At 44.2% G+C, this 17735-nt stretch overlaps 1 protein-coding gene across 1 annotated transcript in view; it reads left to right on the forward strand.

Annotated features, from left to right (window-relative positions):
- The first annotated feature begins 3447 nt into the window (after positions 1-3447).
- CNKSR3 (CNKSR family member 3) overlaps positions 3448-17735 on the forward strand; it is a 315713-nt gene continuing 301425 nt past the window's right edge. Inside the window, exon 1 of the mRNA XM_063917716.1 lies at positions 3448-3905. Within this exon, the coding sequence (XP_063773786.1) occupies positions 3854-3905 (52 nt within the window). The 5' untranslated portion in view covers positions 3448-3853. The remainder of the gene's footprint in view (positions 3906-17735) is intronic.

Consider the following 17735-nt stretch of genomic DNA (forward strand, 5'->3'; position numbering starts at 1 on the left):
GCACCTGGATATTCTGAGACACTGGTTCAGACTCCACAGAAAACGGACCTCATCAGTATCCTGGACATCTTTCTCCACCTCCCGGAGAGGCCTTTCCACTGCTGAGTTGTGTAACATGGAAGGTTATCAAGGCTCTTTTAGAAACCTGGAGAGGTGAAATGACGTACAAGGTCTCTGGTTAACAGCGACATTACCTGCATAATCTGAGCTTGTCAAACAGGAGTGTCCTGCAGGTGCGTGGAGGGCTAAGCAGATGGCTCCACCGCATACTTCACACCTAAGAGGGAATTCTTTGACTATCCCAGGTGAGACAAACGAAAGGAGAAAAGGTGGGTTAAATAAACACAGCCCTATGTAAGGTCTGCACTATAATGTGTAGTGACCGACACGTTCAAATAAACTTTCTGGAGCAGCGGAGACCTGAACCATTAGGTCTGCGCTGTGGGACATGAGTCTTAGCCACTAGACTATAGGTCCCTTCAGATACCCGCTACAGCGACTGTCTGATGCCACACACATTCCCCAAATTACTACCAGTATTATTATTATTAAGTGAAACAAAGGAATAATAAAGGGAAGGTAACACCCGCCCTGTATTTAGAGTACTGCTAAATTAGGAAGATGCAATACATGTTTCTCGGAGGCTCCGCTGGTTTCCCAAAATGGCGTGCAGTCTGCGAGAAAAGCCGGGGGGAAAAGTTATGTGGCAAGGCGGAGCTAATGTGAAACCAGGTCTGTCTTATAATAAAAACATTGCCACTATATATGGTAGTGTAACAGCATACATATATATACATATATATATATATACACACACACACACACACACACACACACACACACACACACACACACACACACACACACACACCCATACATAACCCCATACATATATATATACCCACATATTTACATATATATACATAATTAAGCCAATTGGGTAGAGGGTGATATGTGAACCTGGGTTCCTATGCATAATCTGCTCCACTATTATGGCCACCAATGCATTCATGAGCCCCTAATATAGAGCAGGCTCTAATCCATGTGTGTGTGTGCTGGGGAGTGGGGAGCCCGCTGAGCAAAGCGGGATTAAGCTCCTTTGAAACATTAAATGAAGCGGTAAACTCCCTGACTCTCCCTCCAGCAATGTGTGAAATGAAGCAGGGAGCCCGCTGTGCAGAGCGGAATTAGGTCCAAAATTTAACTAACCCGCTTCAGTTCCACGAAGCGGTGAGCGCCCTGTATCCCCCTCCGGCAATGCGTGCGGGGAGCAGGGAGCCCGCTGTACAGAGCGGGAAATGCAGTGACTGGGGAGCGGGGCGCTGAGCCCGCTGTGCAGCGCGGAAGCCTGTAGCTTACCCGGAGCGGTGAGCGCCCTGTATCCCCTGCCGGCAAAGCGTGAGCAGGGAGCCCGCTGTACAGAGCGGGAAATACAGTGGCTGGGGAGCGGGGCGCTGAGCCCGCTGTGCAGCGCGGGAGCCTGTAGCTTATCCGGAGCGGTGAGCGCCCTGTATCCCGGCCGGGTCGCGGGGAGCGCTCGCTGTACCGAGCAGGAGTTAGCTCCGCCCCCCGCTCTGGCGCAAAATTTAAACGAACCCGTCGGTGAGTGCCCTGCATCCCCCGCCGGCAATGTGTGTCGCGGGCGGGGAGCAGGGAGCGCTGAGCCGCAGTACAGAGCGGGCGCTGTGCATAGCGCACTGAAGCTCCGCCCACCCCTTAAAGGCGCCAAATTTGAATCAGAAAAGGCGCCTCTGATTATAATCTGACCCACTCCAGACACATGAGATCATACAGTGGCACACTGAAGGAATAAACATATTACTTAGAGCACATTGCACCAGTAAATGTGTAATGTAATATATAAATCATACATCAATGTGAAGGGGGGGTGTTTACTCACCACTGCTTGCAGATGATGGAGTGGCCCCGACACGCGCTGCACGCAGCGGTGTCCGGCCTCTGTTAACGGAGTGTGCGCCGCACGCAGCGGACGGAGTGGCCCCAACACGCGCTGCACGCAGCGGTGTCCGGCCACTGTTACTTACCGCTGCCGGAATCTTCTGCTGGATGGAGTGGCCCCGACACGCGCCGCACGCAGCGGTGTCCGCCAGCTCAAGAGAGCTCAGTGTCTCCCTCAGCCGGGGCCCATCCCGAGCCGCACGCAGCTGCGATGGGACCCCGCCGGCAGCTCCCACGGTGCAGACTGGCAGTGGCAGAGCTGCCAGTCTGTGCGTGTAAGTAAGAAAAAATAAAATAATAAAGAAAAAAGAAAAATTCTTCAGCTAAACCCAAGTGAACCAGCTACCTCGGGCACTAAACTAAGACTGGCTTGGAGGGGAGATAGTAGGGGAGGAGCTAGCCACAGAGTGAAGAATTTTAAAGTGCCAGCTCCCAATTACTGCCTACTATTTCCCCATTGTAACTACGCTCCAGTGGCCCCTAGTGGATGAAGGCGAAAAGGCTATTTAATTGAATAGCTTTTCCCAGCACCACACAGTAATTACCTGTCAAGCTAATTGAAGATGGGCCAAATTCAGCATGGATCGTAGATGTGCAAAAAAACGCACATCTACGATCCAATACTCTGACATGCAGGGGGACGCCCAGCATAGGGCAAGTCCGCCCCGCATGCCAGATTCAACCCCCCAGGAAATATTTGCTAAAGCATCGCACAGCGGCGATGCTTTTGCGTTTTTAGGGTAGCCCTCTGCTTACGCGTAGGCAGACTGCTACCTGCCATGTTTCGTGTCACAGCAGCTGCATGTGACGTCACGTAGCCGCCGTGGCCCACCATAAAACGGTCTGGGCTGCCCCCCCATGCCGAATCAATGCCCCCTAAATGCCACACCCACTTGCGCCCCGTGAACGCTTTGACCTGTCAAATAAGCAGAGGTGTTCGCAGATGCGAGATGCCATCGCATCTCACAGTGTGCGCATGCACAGTGCGGCTGCTGCGTGTGTGCACACTTCAAAAGGCCCCAGCATACGAATGCTGCCTCAGCAGCGTTCCATCCTGATTCGGGCCCTATGTCTGTTAATCTCTTTGCGATTAAAGTACTAATCTAGTGTGTTTTGTACACTGTGAGTGACTTTGACTTAGTATGTGACTGCAATACAAATATGACACAAAATGAATCTCTACCTGTGGCAGAGCATCTAAATCGTATAAACTTCTCAAGCCATGTGGTAAAAAGAATGCTAGATGAATGAGACCATATCGATAGACTGCTGATCTATATTACAATACTATTGTAGGCATCCATTTTTAGCAGTGAACAAAACGTATAATAGCAATGGGTGGCAGCATAACAATAGGATAAAGTGATAATAGGCCAGATGGAAAGTACAGTGTGAGCCGGTAATGAGAATAATGTTTGCAATATAGGAGGGGTCACCGTGAGAAAATAAAGAAGTGAAATTCTACAGGGAAGGGACATGGGCGGGACATTGTGACACAGAGGCTAGAGAAGGCATGTGTATGGGAAGCCTGGGGAGGGGTCGGTGAGCATGGGAAGGAGGAGGAACAGCAGGACGAAGGAGGACACAGTCTGATATTAGGAAGGGGAATACACTGCTAGGCAGAATCCTAGGAGGAGACCTGCAGCCTCACCTCCTCTACCTCCTCACAGTCACACGAGGGGACAATGCTGCCTGCCTGGCTGTGACCGCTGCATCCATGTATGTGCACAGCCAGGCGCCTGAGTGAGAGCTGAGGGCCGGGGAATGGAGCAATGGGAACCTGAGACTGGATTCAGCAGTCATTAGTAAACAGCACGGAGCATACTGACAGCAGTGTCGGCCAGGGGAGGACACTTACCTGCTGTGGATACACTGCTGCTCTGCACAAGGAGTGATGGAACCTGTTACTAAGTGGACCCCGACGCAAGTTGTGGACTGGATGAAAGGTCAGTCCTTCCCTCACACCGGGGATTACTGCTGCATCTAGAAGTATACTCACGGATCATTACTTATTGTAAACACAAACATTGTTTCTTTTTCCCCCTGAAATCTCCTGTGGAAATTGCAGTAACTTGTATTAGTAACACAATAGCTTTAATTTTAAAGTGCGCTCTCTCTCTCCCCCAAACACACTCTCTCTCTCTCTCTCTCTCTCTCTCTCTCTCTCTCTCTCTCTCTCTCTCTCTCCCAAACACTCTTCCCCTGCCCCCTCTCTCTCACACATTTCTTATACCCGTCTTTCTCTCCCCATCACTCTCTCCACATCACTCTCTCCACATCACTCTCTCCCCTCACTCAGTCTCTCTTCCACCAGCTCTCTAACTCTATTCATGTCACTCAGAGTCTCTCTCTCTCTCTCTCTCTCTCTCTCTCTCTCTCTCTCTCTCTCTCTCTCTCTCTCTCTCTCAATATGCAGTGTTGTTTTTTTTCCACAGAGCTGACTGTTGCTTCCTCTCCACTTCCCTGACATAATTCCTCTCCTATCCCCTCACTAAATTCTTCCACTAACATTGTCTTTCCTCAGCTCTCCTGTTAACCCCCCTTGTTTTTTTCTGCCTGTCTCTCCCACTGATACTTTCCCTTCATGTCCCAGTGAACCCTTTCAACCCAATTCACCCCCTTTACTCCCTCCTACAGAGACCTCACATTCCCTCACTACCCCCTCCTAAAGTGTTTTAAATACTGCTGCCTAGACATAAAATTGGGCATGAGAGCAGCGAAGGGCTGTAACCTCCAATTGGACAACTGGAGCCTGTGTGACCTATTGACAAAGGATTAAAGATTACCTATTAGTTGGACAGTTGCTGAAGGCAAACAGCCCTGTCACTGGGATGCAACAGGTTTTCCCAACAGAAGTGTAGTGGGAGGAAAAGTAATCTAATTAAAGAATTATCCATGTAATATGAGACGCACATTCTTAATGAGCTGGCTGCAATTGCTTTATAAAATGCACTGTGATATAATATAATGACAGTTATTACCTGGGGTTGTAATATATTAGGTAATGTTTTGTGTCTGCTTTATTTTAAAACTAATCTGTCATGACATTTGACCCAAAAAGTTGCAGTGTCTGGGAAGCTTCTCTGCTGTTACTTGTATGGCAGAGCATCTCATTCCAACTGCTAGAGGTCCGGGATACTGTCATTAGGTCGACAACACTTAGGATGACAGTCATTAGGTCGACCACTATTGGAAAAAGGTCGACATGAGTTTTTCACATTTTTTTCTTCTTCATTTTTTGAACTTTTTCATACTTTACGATCCACGTGGACTACGATTGGGAATAGTAACCTGTGCCTAGCGCAGCGAGGCACCTTGCCTGAAGCATGGTGAGCGAAGCGGTGCACAAAGTGGGGTTCCCCGTCACTTTACTTTACGAAGAAAACGACACCAAAAAAACAACTCATGTCGTCCTTTTTCCATATCGACCTAGTGACCATGTCGGCCTAGTGACCATGTCAACCTAATGCATGTCGACCAATAGTGGTCGACCTAATGACCCATACCCAGAGATCCTTACTTATACTAAGCAGGTAGTGACTGCTCCCAGCTGCTAATGCTGGCTGTGTTGTGTCTTGCTTGGGAGTGTAATTATTTGCTCCATGCAGTGAGACCAATAAACTTGTGAGGTTAAATTAAAATTCTGCCTTTAACGTTAAACATACTTTTTTATTATTATTATTGAAATAATAATAATTAAATAAAAAGTGCTTGTAGTTGTATTAGTCTATGACAAAAATGTATTATAATTATTATTAAGCCATAAATACTGAAACATGTATGCAACATTATGGCATACTGTATTTAAATAAAACTGGCAGGGGTTATTCTTATATCGCCAGATATATCACTTATATCTCCAATGTAATACTACAGAGCCAGCTCCACACACTTCTCTCTATTAGCTGTTTCTGTTTATAGGAAGGACAGACACAGTAATCTGTAATCTTTCCTCAGTAGGATGGCTGCTACTCCCCTGTCTTCTTTAGTCCCATAAGACTAGTGATAGCTATTGCAATCACAATACTGGAATTCCTTGCCGGGATAGTATCTCATCAGATGCGCTGGCCTGGCTACTTTTTCTTGAAATATTACTTTGAACTAGTATCTGTGATTGCCATAAATATCAATAAGTGATGTTATTTTTTTGTTCAAATTAGCAAAATTGGTAAATAGGCCCAAATAGGCCGCTAATTGCTGTTTGTCAACACTTGATGATAGTGGTTTGGGATTTAGGAGGCTTCTTTGCTTGCATATGTCTGCTATTTTATGAACATATAAAATTAAAATGAATAACTTAAGCCCTCTAAACCTAAAATACACAAAACTGCAATTAATAATTATTAATTAATATACAGTATGTATGTTAACTTTCCCACACTGTGACATTGTACAAGATGTTTGCATGTGCTATGCAACTGAATGAAAGTTTAGTGCTGTCTTTTTTTTTTCTGGATCTTTACCATATGTTTCTGTTACTGTTATTTTTAGCCCTTTTATAAAAGACAACTTGCATTTTAGTTTTAGGGGTTCTAAAACTTGAGCAGTTGTGCACGGAACACAAAGTACTAATGAAAGCAATGGAAACAAAAAATAAATGGTTAGTTCACAATAAAGTGAAACTCGAGCTAACGATAATGTTTTTATATTAACCTTGTTCCATGTAGAATACCCATGGGAAGGCATCCCTGCAGTTTTCCATGTTGACAACCAAGAGATGTTTGTAAATAAACACAGTGCATTGGATTATTCTGCATCTATAACCATACAATGCCCTGAGTGTACTTTCAGATTTACCTGGTTGTCCGTTTGGCTATAACGTATGCCACAGTGTTGGCAAAGTAGATTATTTTCTAAAAGGTAGAAGTCCTGAACCATAGAGGTCACTGGTTTGGGTATTTACAGTTGTTTTAGTTGGGAGGGAAGGGCTATTGCAAAATATTATGTTTGGGTGAAGTTCCCTTTTAACTAATATGCTACAATTTAAAATAATATTTTGATTTACAAGTAAGAAAATATTTGTTTTTTTGGTATTCAATCTTGCTTTTTGTCCCTAATTGAACAGATGGGGTGATTCCCTGGTATTTGTAAACTGTGTTGCAGTTGGTTTTATGAGTAGTGACAGACTGCACAACAGTTGCATCCTGTTTCTCTGGTCTGTAATGGCAATGTAAAACAAACACAGTTGGAAAGTGCTCAGACACCCATGTTAACACTAGTTAGCCATCAGATGAGCAGATTAGATTCTAATCCTTTACAGGCTGTTAAAACCATGTAGGAAGTTCTCATGTTGTTCAGAAAGTTCTCCCCCTCATTTGAACAGCACTTGACAGCTGTCAGAATGTGCTGGCACTTCAAACATAAACAATCTTATTGCCATAAACTGTTTATAGTATTGTACTATAACCAACTTGATTTAAATTGTGAAGGTCTGCTTTGATTTTAGTATTTTAAAGTGACATAAAGGTAAAGCACTAAAATAGAGAAAAACAATGGTGTCTGATAAAAACCTGGTAGCTATATAATGTAATGTTATGTTTTTTAGACTCTGAATTTTGATAATAGAAAGATATGAGCAAACCATGTGTAAAAGTGAAGATTCTGATCAATTTAGCAAACACAGATGAATGGATTGATGAAAAATTGTAGCTAAATAATACGTATAAATGTTGCTTATCGCTAACAAAAATGTCCGCTTCACCAATCGAATAAGTGGTCAGAATAAATTGGTTAACAGTTTAGTTAAATAGAAATGAATGTAGTTGATCCTTTGTAATGCTGTAACACTGGCATATAGCTAATTAGATTACAGTTTTTTAGGTTACAGAATGTTTCTAATTAGAAAGACTTTAAGGTGTATAATGGTGGATTATACAATTATCTGTTACAGTACGTTCCTTCTTAAAACATGACTATTTTTGGATTTCAGAGTGCAGGAATTCAAAATCACAGTAACATATGTAGAACCATACAGATTTTTTGCTCTAAAAATTCCTAGGTCACAAAACAAATTACATACTTTATTGATTTCTATCTGATTAGAGATTTGGAATGTATAGTACTATATTAGTTTAAATTTGTAGCTTTTTGTTACTTTGTTTAATTTATATGCTGACTGTAAGTTGTTGATGATAGATAAGACAGAGATTGGGAACTAATGGGCCCTACACATTCGGTGACCCGCCGCCGAGCTGCCCGACGGCTGATACGGCAGACGGGCAACCCTGCGGCGGGGGGGGAGTGAAGTTTCTTCACTCCCCCGTCACCTGGCTCCATAGCATTGCAAGCTAATATGGATGAGATTGTCCATATTGGCTTGCATGCATAAGCAACCCGGCACCAATGATGAACGAGCATGGGGCTGCGCATCGTTCATCGTTGGTGCCTACACACTGAACGATATGAACGAGAACGTTCATATCGTTCAGTTATATCGCCTAATGTGTAGGGCCTATCAGTTTGCTGCTGTCTGCTGTGAAGGAGTCTTAAATACATTGTTACAAAGTTCACCAAACTTGGCTATTGTCTCTACTCCAGTAAAACTGTATGGAGGGGAAGTTTTTAAAAAAGTCACAGTTTTTTCCTTTTTATCCTTATTTGCTCATTTATTCACATTGGGACTGATGCAGAATTGAATTACGAATGTCTGCCTAGTGTGGTTTGCATAGATTCCCTCTGTGCGGGCCCACAAATATGAGTTAGCCTAGTCATCTGCATTTTGAACACCCTAGTTGTGCGACTGAAGAAGGGAAATAGGTGTGAGGTGGGGTGTTCTCGTGTAAGCATAGTTCACTAAGAGTCTGTTCACACAAATGCAGTCCATTGAGACCAGCATGTATGTGTATATACGCCTGTTAGGAGTTGTGTATTTTGCTCCTAGTATGGGGCAGCTGCAAGTGCCACCTGATGACCTGTAATAAACGATCTATATACCAGGGACGGTATCCGGACTCCAGGTCGACAACAAAAAGGTCGACACACCTTAGGTCGACACCAATTGGTCGACACACCTTAGGTCGACATGGACAAAAGGTCGACATGGACAAAAAATCGACAGGAACAAGGTCGACATGGAAAAAGGTCAACATGAGTTTTTCACGATTTTTTTCTTTTTTGGAACCTTTTCATACTTAACGATCCACGTGGACTACGATTGGAACGGTAATCTGTGCCGAGCGAAGCGGTAGCGGAGCGAAGGCACCATGCCCGAAGCATGGCGAGCGAAGCGGTGCACCAATTGGGGTTCCCGGTCACTCTACGAAGAAAACGACACCAAAAAAACATAAAAAACTCATGTCGACCTTGTTCCTGTCGACCTTTTGTCCATGTCGACCTAAGGTGTGTCGACCAATTGGTGTCGACCTAAGGTGTGTCGACCTTTTTGTTGTCGACCCTGAGTCCCAGACCCCACCAGGGACATGTGGTGAGGTAAATGGCTCAGGAGGCACAGGCTACACGTCACTGGTATGTACATCCTATGCAGAATCAATGCTATATCATTTGTGCTGTCTTAATGAATAGACAATATAAATCACAATTCTAATAAAATGTTGCTTCTTGGCTCAGTATCTTCAGCAGTTTAATTCTTACTGTTGTTTTCATCTGTAGTGTTGACTGTGCAGCTTTGGGTGGTGATTCACATGTTAAACTGAAGACTTTTCATTACATTTGGTGGTTAGTTCTAACTAATCCGACGGGTCCCCAGATATCTGCAACGGTCCAATGATGCTATACAGTAGTAGCTCATCCCTGTAGTAAGCTTGGCAGTTGATGACATTCTGCCTGTATGTTAAAAGACTGGAGTGAGGATAGTCAACCAAACTCTAAGCAGGAATATTCTCCTTCTGTAGCTCCAGATGAGACTGGCTTTTGTTGCGACAGCAGTGTGATGTCCAACAGAACTCTACCTGTAGGATCTTGGGTAGTGTTTTATTTGACCGCAGCAGACACTGGGTGACCTGATGCCTGGAGTAGGTCATCAGTACACGGATAAATAATAATTACCATTTATGTTTCAAAACTGATTTTTTTTTTTTTTTTAGTTCTGGGGTGCATTAGCATTTAAAATGCTGTTTGCATTTAGGGGGGAGATGTATCAATCTTTTTAGAGAGATAAAGTGGAGAAGTTGTCCATACCATCCAATCTGCTTTTCTCATTTTACAGGTTGTGCAAGATTAATGACAAGCAGCTTGGTTGCTATAGGCAACTTCTTCACTTTATCTCTATGAAAGCTTTGATACGACTCCCTAGTATTCATTAGTGGACCATGATACACATTTTTAAATCTATTCCAAAGTATAAGGACATTGGCTCTCCTTTAAGTGTGCTGTCCTTATCCATCCCTCACCATCAGCTCTCAAGTCTATTTTAGGAACTTTCAAGAGCTGAGTTTTGAAACAGAAGAGACATTGTCATATGCAATGAAGCAATGTCGAAGAACAGTTTTTAAACTTGTTAAATGCCATCCAAGGAAAAACTAACAAGATGTTGGCTTAAGAATCTATGTGTCACATGCACATGTTATACTATAAACAAGGATTGACTATTTAAAATGTAAATGAAAGAAGATACTACTGAGGAATGATGACAGCCTTTATTTGAGGGACTGTCTGGTCAATAAAATCTCCATTTATAAATGCACATTTTTCATATAGCATATAAATCTTATTTATATGATGTGTTCCTGAAATAAACCTATTGACCAGAAACAACTATTAACTGCCTGCTCTGCACCTGCCCCATCCTTGCACATCATATAAATATTATATATATATATATATATATATTATAATATATAATATTGCATCTCCCAGCACTTGTCAGCATTGCATATACGGCAGTACAGATGGTGTGATGGTTAGCATTACTGCCTCACAGCACTGAGGTCATGGGTTTGATTCCCACCATGGCCCTAACTGTGTGGAGTTTGTATATTCTCCCCGTACTTGCGTGGGTTTCCTCCGGGTACTCTGGTTTCCTCCCACAATCCAAAAATATACTGGCAGGTTAATTGGCTCCCAACAAAATTTAACTCTAGCGTGAATGTGTCTGTATGTACATGTGATAGGGAATATAGATTATAAGCTCATCTGGGGCAGGGACTGATGTGAATGGGCAAATATTCTCTGTAAAAGCGATTTATTAATAATAAATAAATTGCATATTGGGGGTAATTCAAAGTTGATCGCAGCAGCAAATTTGTTACCAGCTGGACAAAACCATGTGCACTGCAGGTGGGGCAGATATAACACGTGCAGAGAGTTAGATTTGGGTGGAGTGTGTTCAAACTGAAATCTAAATTGCAGTGTAAAAATAAAGCAGCCAGTATTTACCCTGCACAGAAACAAAATAACCCACCCAAATCTAACTCTCTCTGCAAATATAATATCTGCCACACCTGCAGTGCACATAGGGGGTCATTCCGAGTTGATAGCTCGCTAGCAGTTTTTAGCAGCCGTGCAAATGCATAGTCGCCGCTGATAATGTCGATTATCTTACAGGAAAGAAAGCTATACCTTATACACACTTAGAATACACTTTACCTTGGAGCCGCTGCGGCCGCTAAACTTGGTACACACGCTACGTACTTTATACACTGTTTGCGTACGGAGTCCCGTATCACTGTACGGACTTAGCGTACAAACGCCGCGCTGGGGGTACAAAGTACACACAGCGCGCACACACCCAGAGATACACTTTAAACCTTCACAGTAATGCAATGCAATGATAAAACACTTTAAACCTTAGCAGGGCAATGAAGACACGACACCAATTGTGATTTAACCGCTGGGTTCCAACACCACAGTGGATTATTGCTGAAAGGGGGTTACAATACAAATAATACAATACAATATAACAGAGTAAATGGCTACATTCAATGGTACATACTTGAGTAGATTCGCTTGCGCTTCCCGGCCCGGTCCTCGGTCATCAAATAGATAACTTTGTGAGTCTTGTGATTTACCAGGCCAGAAGCAGGCTCTCTTTATACACTTCTTCCAAAAGCAATACAATAGATACTGTAATCACTTTGTCCATTGGACACAGGAATGCACTTTTACAGTACAGAAGAGGTCATCGGTCGATTTGAATAGGTAGGCGATGTCTTTCCCAACTGCTCTTGTGGGTGGTCTCCTCTGGATTCCCGCCGCATACATAATGTACAGTAAATACAGTTTATATCTATATTCTGCTTCTGCACATAACTATCCGCAGGAACATGCGATCTTCCTCAAACCAACACCGGAATGTTACCCTTAAAATACCCTACAGCTGGATACCAAACACCACCTTATGACCTTGTTCTGTCCCCTCCTATTCTGTAAAGGTGAATCCCTTTGTTCTGAAACCATTTAAACTGTTGTTAATTTCATATGTGGTGCAGGGGGACTATGTGTACTTTGTGCACTATTTGGATTAAATATGTAATGTGTTTTGATAGCTCTCCATGCGTTCACAAACTCTACCGTAAATACCCATACCACGCGCTGATGCGCACGACCGCGGGAGCAACCATACGCAAATTGCGAATATGTGCACGCACAGCAGAAGTACACGCGCGGAGGCCATCTGTGTGTTGTTTGTACGTGATGTGTGTACTGCAATATTTTTCGACACCGCCCATGGGGGAGTGTATTTTCACTTTACAGGAGTGCGAACGCCTGTGCAGCAGAGCGCCTGCAAACACATTTTGTGCAAAACAAGACCAGCCCTGTAGTTACTTATCCTGTGCGATGATTGCTGCGACGAGTGACACGGTAATGACGTCAGATACCCGCCCGGCCATGCCTGCGTTTTTCCAAACACGGTCAGTTGACACCCATAAACTGCCTTTTTCTGTCAATCTCATTGCGTTCGGCTGTGCGATTGGAATCGTCGCTAGAACCAGTGCAAAACCACAATGGACGTCGTACCCGTACGACGCGTGTGCGCATTGCGGTGCATAAGCATATTTGCCATTTTTTTCACTGATCGCTACGCTGCGAACACCGGCAGCTAGTGATCAACTCAGAATGACCCTCATAGTTTTGCCCAACTGCTAACAAATTTGCTGCTGCGATCAACTCTGAATTACCCCCATTGTACTAACAATGTTGTACAGTATTCACTCCCCTACACCCTCCCCCATCTCCCAAGTGGAATTTCCATGGAGGAGCCACCTGGAAGGATATCTGTGTTGTATGTATGTATGTATGTATATACACTGCTCAAAAAAATAAAGGGAACACTTAAACAACACAATGTAACTCCAAGTCAATCACACTTCTGTGAAATCAAACTGTCCACTTAGGAAGCAACACTGATTAACAATCAATTTCTCATGCTGTTGTGCAAATTGAATAGACAACAGGTGGGAGTTATAGGCAATTAGCAAGACACCCCCAATGAAGGAGTTGTTCTGCAGGTGGTGACCACAGCCCACTTCTCAGCTCCTATGCTTTCTGGCTGATGTTTTGGTCACGTTTGAAAGCTGGCGGTGCTTTCACTCTAGTGGTAGCATGAGACGGAGTCTACAACCCATACAAGTGGCTCAGGTAGTGCAGCTCATCCAGGATGGCACATCAATGCGAGCTGTGGTAAGAAGGTTTGCTGTGTCTGCCAGCGTAGTGTCCAGAGCATGGAGGCGCTACCAGGAGACAGGCCAGTACATCAGGAGACGTGGAGGAGGCCGTAGGAGGGCAACAACCCAGCAGCAGGACCGCTACCTCCGCCTTTGTGCAAGGAGGAACAGGAGGAGCACTGCCAGAGTCCTGCAAAATGACCTCCAACAAGCCACAAATGTGCATGTGTCTACTCAAACGATCAGAAACAGACTCCATGAGGGTGGTATGAGGGCCCGGACGTCCACAGGTGGGGGTTGTGCATACAGCCCAACACCGTGCAGGACGTTTGGCATTTGCCAGAGAACACCAAGATTAGCAAATTCGCCACTGCCGCCCTGTGCTCTTCACAGATGAAAGCAGGTTCTCACTGAGCACATGTGACAGATGTGACAGAGTCTGGAGACGCCAAGGAGAACGTTCTGCTGCCTGCAACATCCTCCAGCATGACCTGTTTGGCAGTGGGTCAGTAATGGTGTGGGGTGGCATTTCTTTGGGGGGCCGCACAGCCCTCCATGTGCTCGTCAGAGGTAGCCTGACTGCCATTAGGTACCGAGATGAGATCCTCAGACCCCTTGTGAGACCATATGCTGGTGCGGTTGACCCTGGGTTCCTCCTAATGCAAGACAATGCTAGACCTCATGTGGCTGGAGTGTGTCAGCAGTTCCTGCAAGACGAAGGCATTGATGCTATGGACTGGCCCGCCCATTCCCCAGACCTGAATCCAATTGAGCACATCTGGGACATCATGTCTCGCTCCATCCACCAACGCCACGTTGCACCACAGACAGTCCAGGAGTTGGCGGATGCTTTAGTCCAGGTCTGGGAGGAGATCCCTCAGGAGACCGTCCACCTCATCAGGAGCATGCCCAGGCATTGTAGGGAGGTCATACAGGCACGTGGAGGCCACACACACTACTGAGCCTCATTTTGACTTGTTTTAAGGACATTACATCAAAGTTGGATCAGCCTGTAGTGTATTTTTCCACTTTAATTTTGAGTGTGACTCCAAATCCAGACCTCCATGGGTTAATAAATTTGATTTCCATTGATAATTTTTGTGTGATTTTGTTGTCAGCACATTCAACTATGTAAAGAACAAAGTATTTAATAAGAATACTTCATTAATTCAGATCTAGGATGTGTTATGTTAGTGTTCCCTTTATTTTTTTGAGCAGTGTACATATATGTGTGTGTGTGTACATATATATATATATATATATATATATATATATATATATATATATATATATATATATAATATACATACAAAATTATATACATACAAAATTATATAACTACACTGCCAGGAACATTAGAGGGGAGGAGAGTGGGCAGAGTTTTGGCCAACTGTAGCGACTGATTGCTGAGATCCCTCTGTCCCTGCAGTTTTTGCCAGATTTTCCTCATATAATGCCATTCTCAGATGGCGTTATATGAAGGAATCCTTGAAGGATTTTTTAAAATGTTTTGTTTGCTATCTAAATAGCAGAAAGCGTTAAATGCTATAGAGAGCAATAACTTGCTCTCTACATTGCAATGTTGTTGGAGTTGGGCATTAACGGAGAATATAATTGAGTTATCTTCTCTGTTAAGACTTTTCCTCCATAGCTGGGATACTTAAGTCAAGCGGAAACATTAGTTTCCGCATGATTTAAGTAAAATTTTGCTTGCTGAATCGAGCCCAGAGTACCTTGTTTGATGTACATAAGTAGTATGAATACAGTCACACACTGCATAGACTAATCTATGGAGACTAATGAATATGGTAATGCAGAGATTATATATAATCCACTTGTCCACATGTCCGTGGTTAAGTGGACATTGGGTACAACTGCATTTTTTAGGACACTGGTGACTCTTTTTCTGACGTCTGTGTACATTCTCGGTATCGCCTGCTTAGAGAATTGGAGCCTAGATGGTATTTGGTACCGGGGACACACTACCTCAAGCAATTCTCTAAGTCCCTGTGAACTAACGGCGGATACCGGACGCACTTCTAACAGCAACATAGTTGTCAAGGCCTGAGTTATCCGCTTTGCAACAGGATGACTCCTCTGATATTTCATCTTCCTCGCAAAGGACTGTTGGACAGTCAATTGCTTACTGGAAGTAGTACAAGTGGTCTTCCGACTTCCCCTCTGGGATGAGGATCGACTCCCAGCAGCAACAACAGCAGCGCCAGCAACAGTAGGCATTACACTGAAGGATCCATCGGAGGAATCCCAGTCAGGAGAGGACTCGTCAGACTTGCCAGTGACATGGCTTGCAGGACTATTGGCGTTCCTGTCTAAAGAGGAAATTGACACTGAGGGAGTTGGTGGTGTGGTTTGCAGGAGCTTGGGTACAAGAGGAAGAAGGTATTTAGTTGTCACTGTCAGTGGACTGCTTCCGCTGTCACCCAAAGTTTTTGAACTTGTCAATGACTTCTGATGAATGCGCTCCAGGTGACTGGATGTTCCTAGGTGGTAAACGTCCTAACCCCTACTTATTACAGCTTGACAAAGGCAACAGACGGCTTGACACCAGGGGGTAAATTTACTAAGATGAGAGTTCTATTTAAGATGGGATGTTGCCCATAGCAACCAATCAGATTCTACTTCTCATTTATCTGGCACCTTCTAGAAGATAATACCTGGAATCTGATTGGTTGCTATGGGCAACATCCCATCTTAAATAGAACTCCCATCTTAGTAAATTTACCCCCAGTTGTCTGCATCTCTGTTTAAATAATTCTACACCGAAGAGGTGATTTTTTTTTTTTTTTTTTTTTTTTTTGTATTTTGACCAGGCATGTCAATGGCCTTATTCATCCCACGGACAACAGGTGTCTCCACGGGTGCCTGACTTAAACAAACCACCTTTCCATCAGAATCCTCCTGGTCAATTTCCTCCTCAGCGCCAGCAACACCCATATCCTCATCCTGGTGTACTTCTACAGTGACATCTTCAATTTGATTATCAGGAACTGGACTATGGGTGCTCCTTCCAGCACTTGCAGGGGGCGTGCAAATGGTGGAAGGAGCCACCTCTTCCCGTCCAGTGTTGGGAAGGTCAGGCATCGCAACCGACACAATTGGACTCTCCTTGGGGATTTGTGATTTAGAACGCACAGTTCTTTGCTGTGCTCTTGCCAGCTTAACTCTCTTCATTTTTCTAGCGAGAGGATGAGTGCTTCCATCCTCATGTGAATCTGACCAACTAGTCATGAGGAACATAGGAGAGGGCCTTAGCCGTTCCTTGCCACTCCATGTCGTAAATGGCATATTGGCATGTTTGCGCTTCTCCTCAGATGCTTTTAATTTAGATTTTTGGGTCATTTTACTGAACTTTTGTTTTTTGGATTTTACATGCTCTCTACTATGACATTGGGCATCGGCCTTGGCAGACGACGTTGATGTCATTTCATCGTCTCTGCCATGACTAGTGGCAGCAGCTTCAGCACTAGGTGGAAGTGGATCTTGATCTTTCCCTATTTTACCCTCCACATTTTTGTTCTCCATTTTTTAATGTGTGGAATTATATGCCAGTAATATATCTGGAATTAGACGGCAGTAATGTCTGGAATTAGATACCACTAGATAGATACCAGACACCACTGTGACTGGAATGATGATGACCTATGCACAGTGACAGGACACTACCACAGTCACCACAATGCAGCACTGATAATAATAAGCACAGATGCACTGTTCAGGATAATAGAACTGAGTGACACTGGGCAGTGAGAACAGCACTGGACTACTGTACTGTAATACCATATTCTGGTCTCCACAATGCAGCACTGATACTGAGCACAGATATTGAGTGAGTTGAGATTTGCTGATATTGGGCTATTCTGATTGTGGCTGAACATAAACATGTGGGTTGCCTCTTGCTCAGTTTACTGAAAAACAGTAAATGCTATACTGTACATTTACTTGTGATATACATGACTGTATTGTAACAACCTGTGTTCCTCTCATGAGTGCTGATCAGGCCAATGTTCAGTCAGAACATGTCAATGGAACTGCAAGAGTGTACTAACATATGCGATCAACATCGCAATGCGGTGACGGAGGACCCCTGCGATACCTGCGAGGTGGTGTGCGGGGGGTTCTCCGTCACCTCACAGGGGTCTCCACACTGCCCGCACACCGGGAAGCAGCAGCAGGCTGTCCCCGACGCCGCCTCCT

The sequence above is a fragment of the Pseudophryne corroboree genome, chromosome 4, assembly GCF_028390025.1.
Source record: "Pseudophryne corroboree isolate aPseCor3 chromosome 4, aPseCor3.hap2, whole genome shotgun sequence".
Classification (NCBI taxonomy): Eukaryota; Metazoa; Chordata; class Amphibia; order Anura; family Myobatrachidae; genus Pseudophryne; species Pseudophryne corroboree.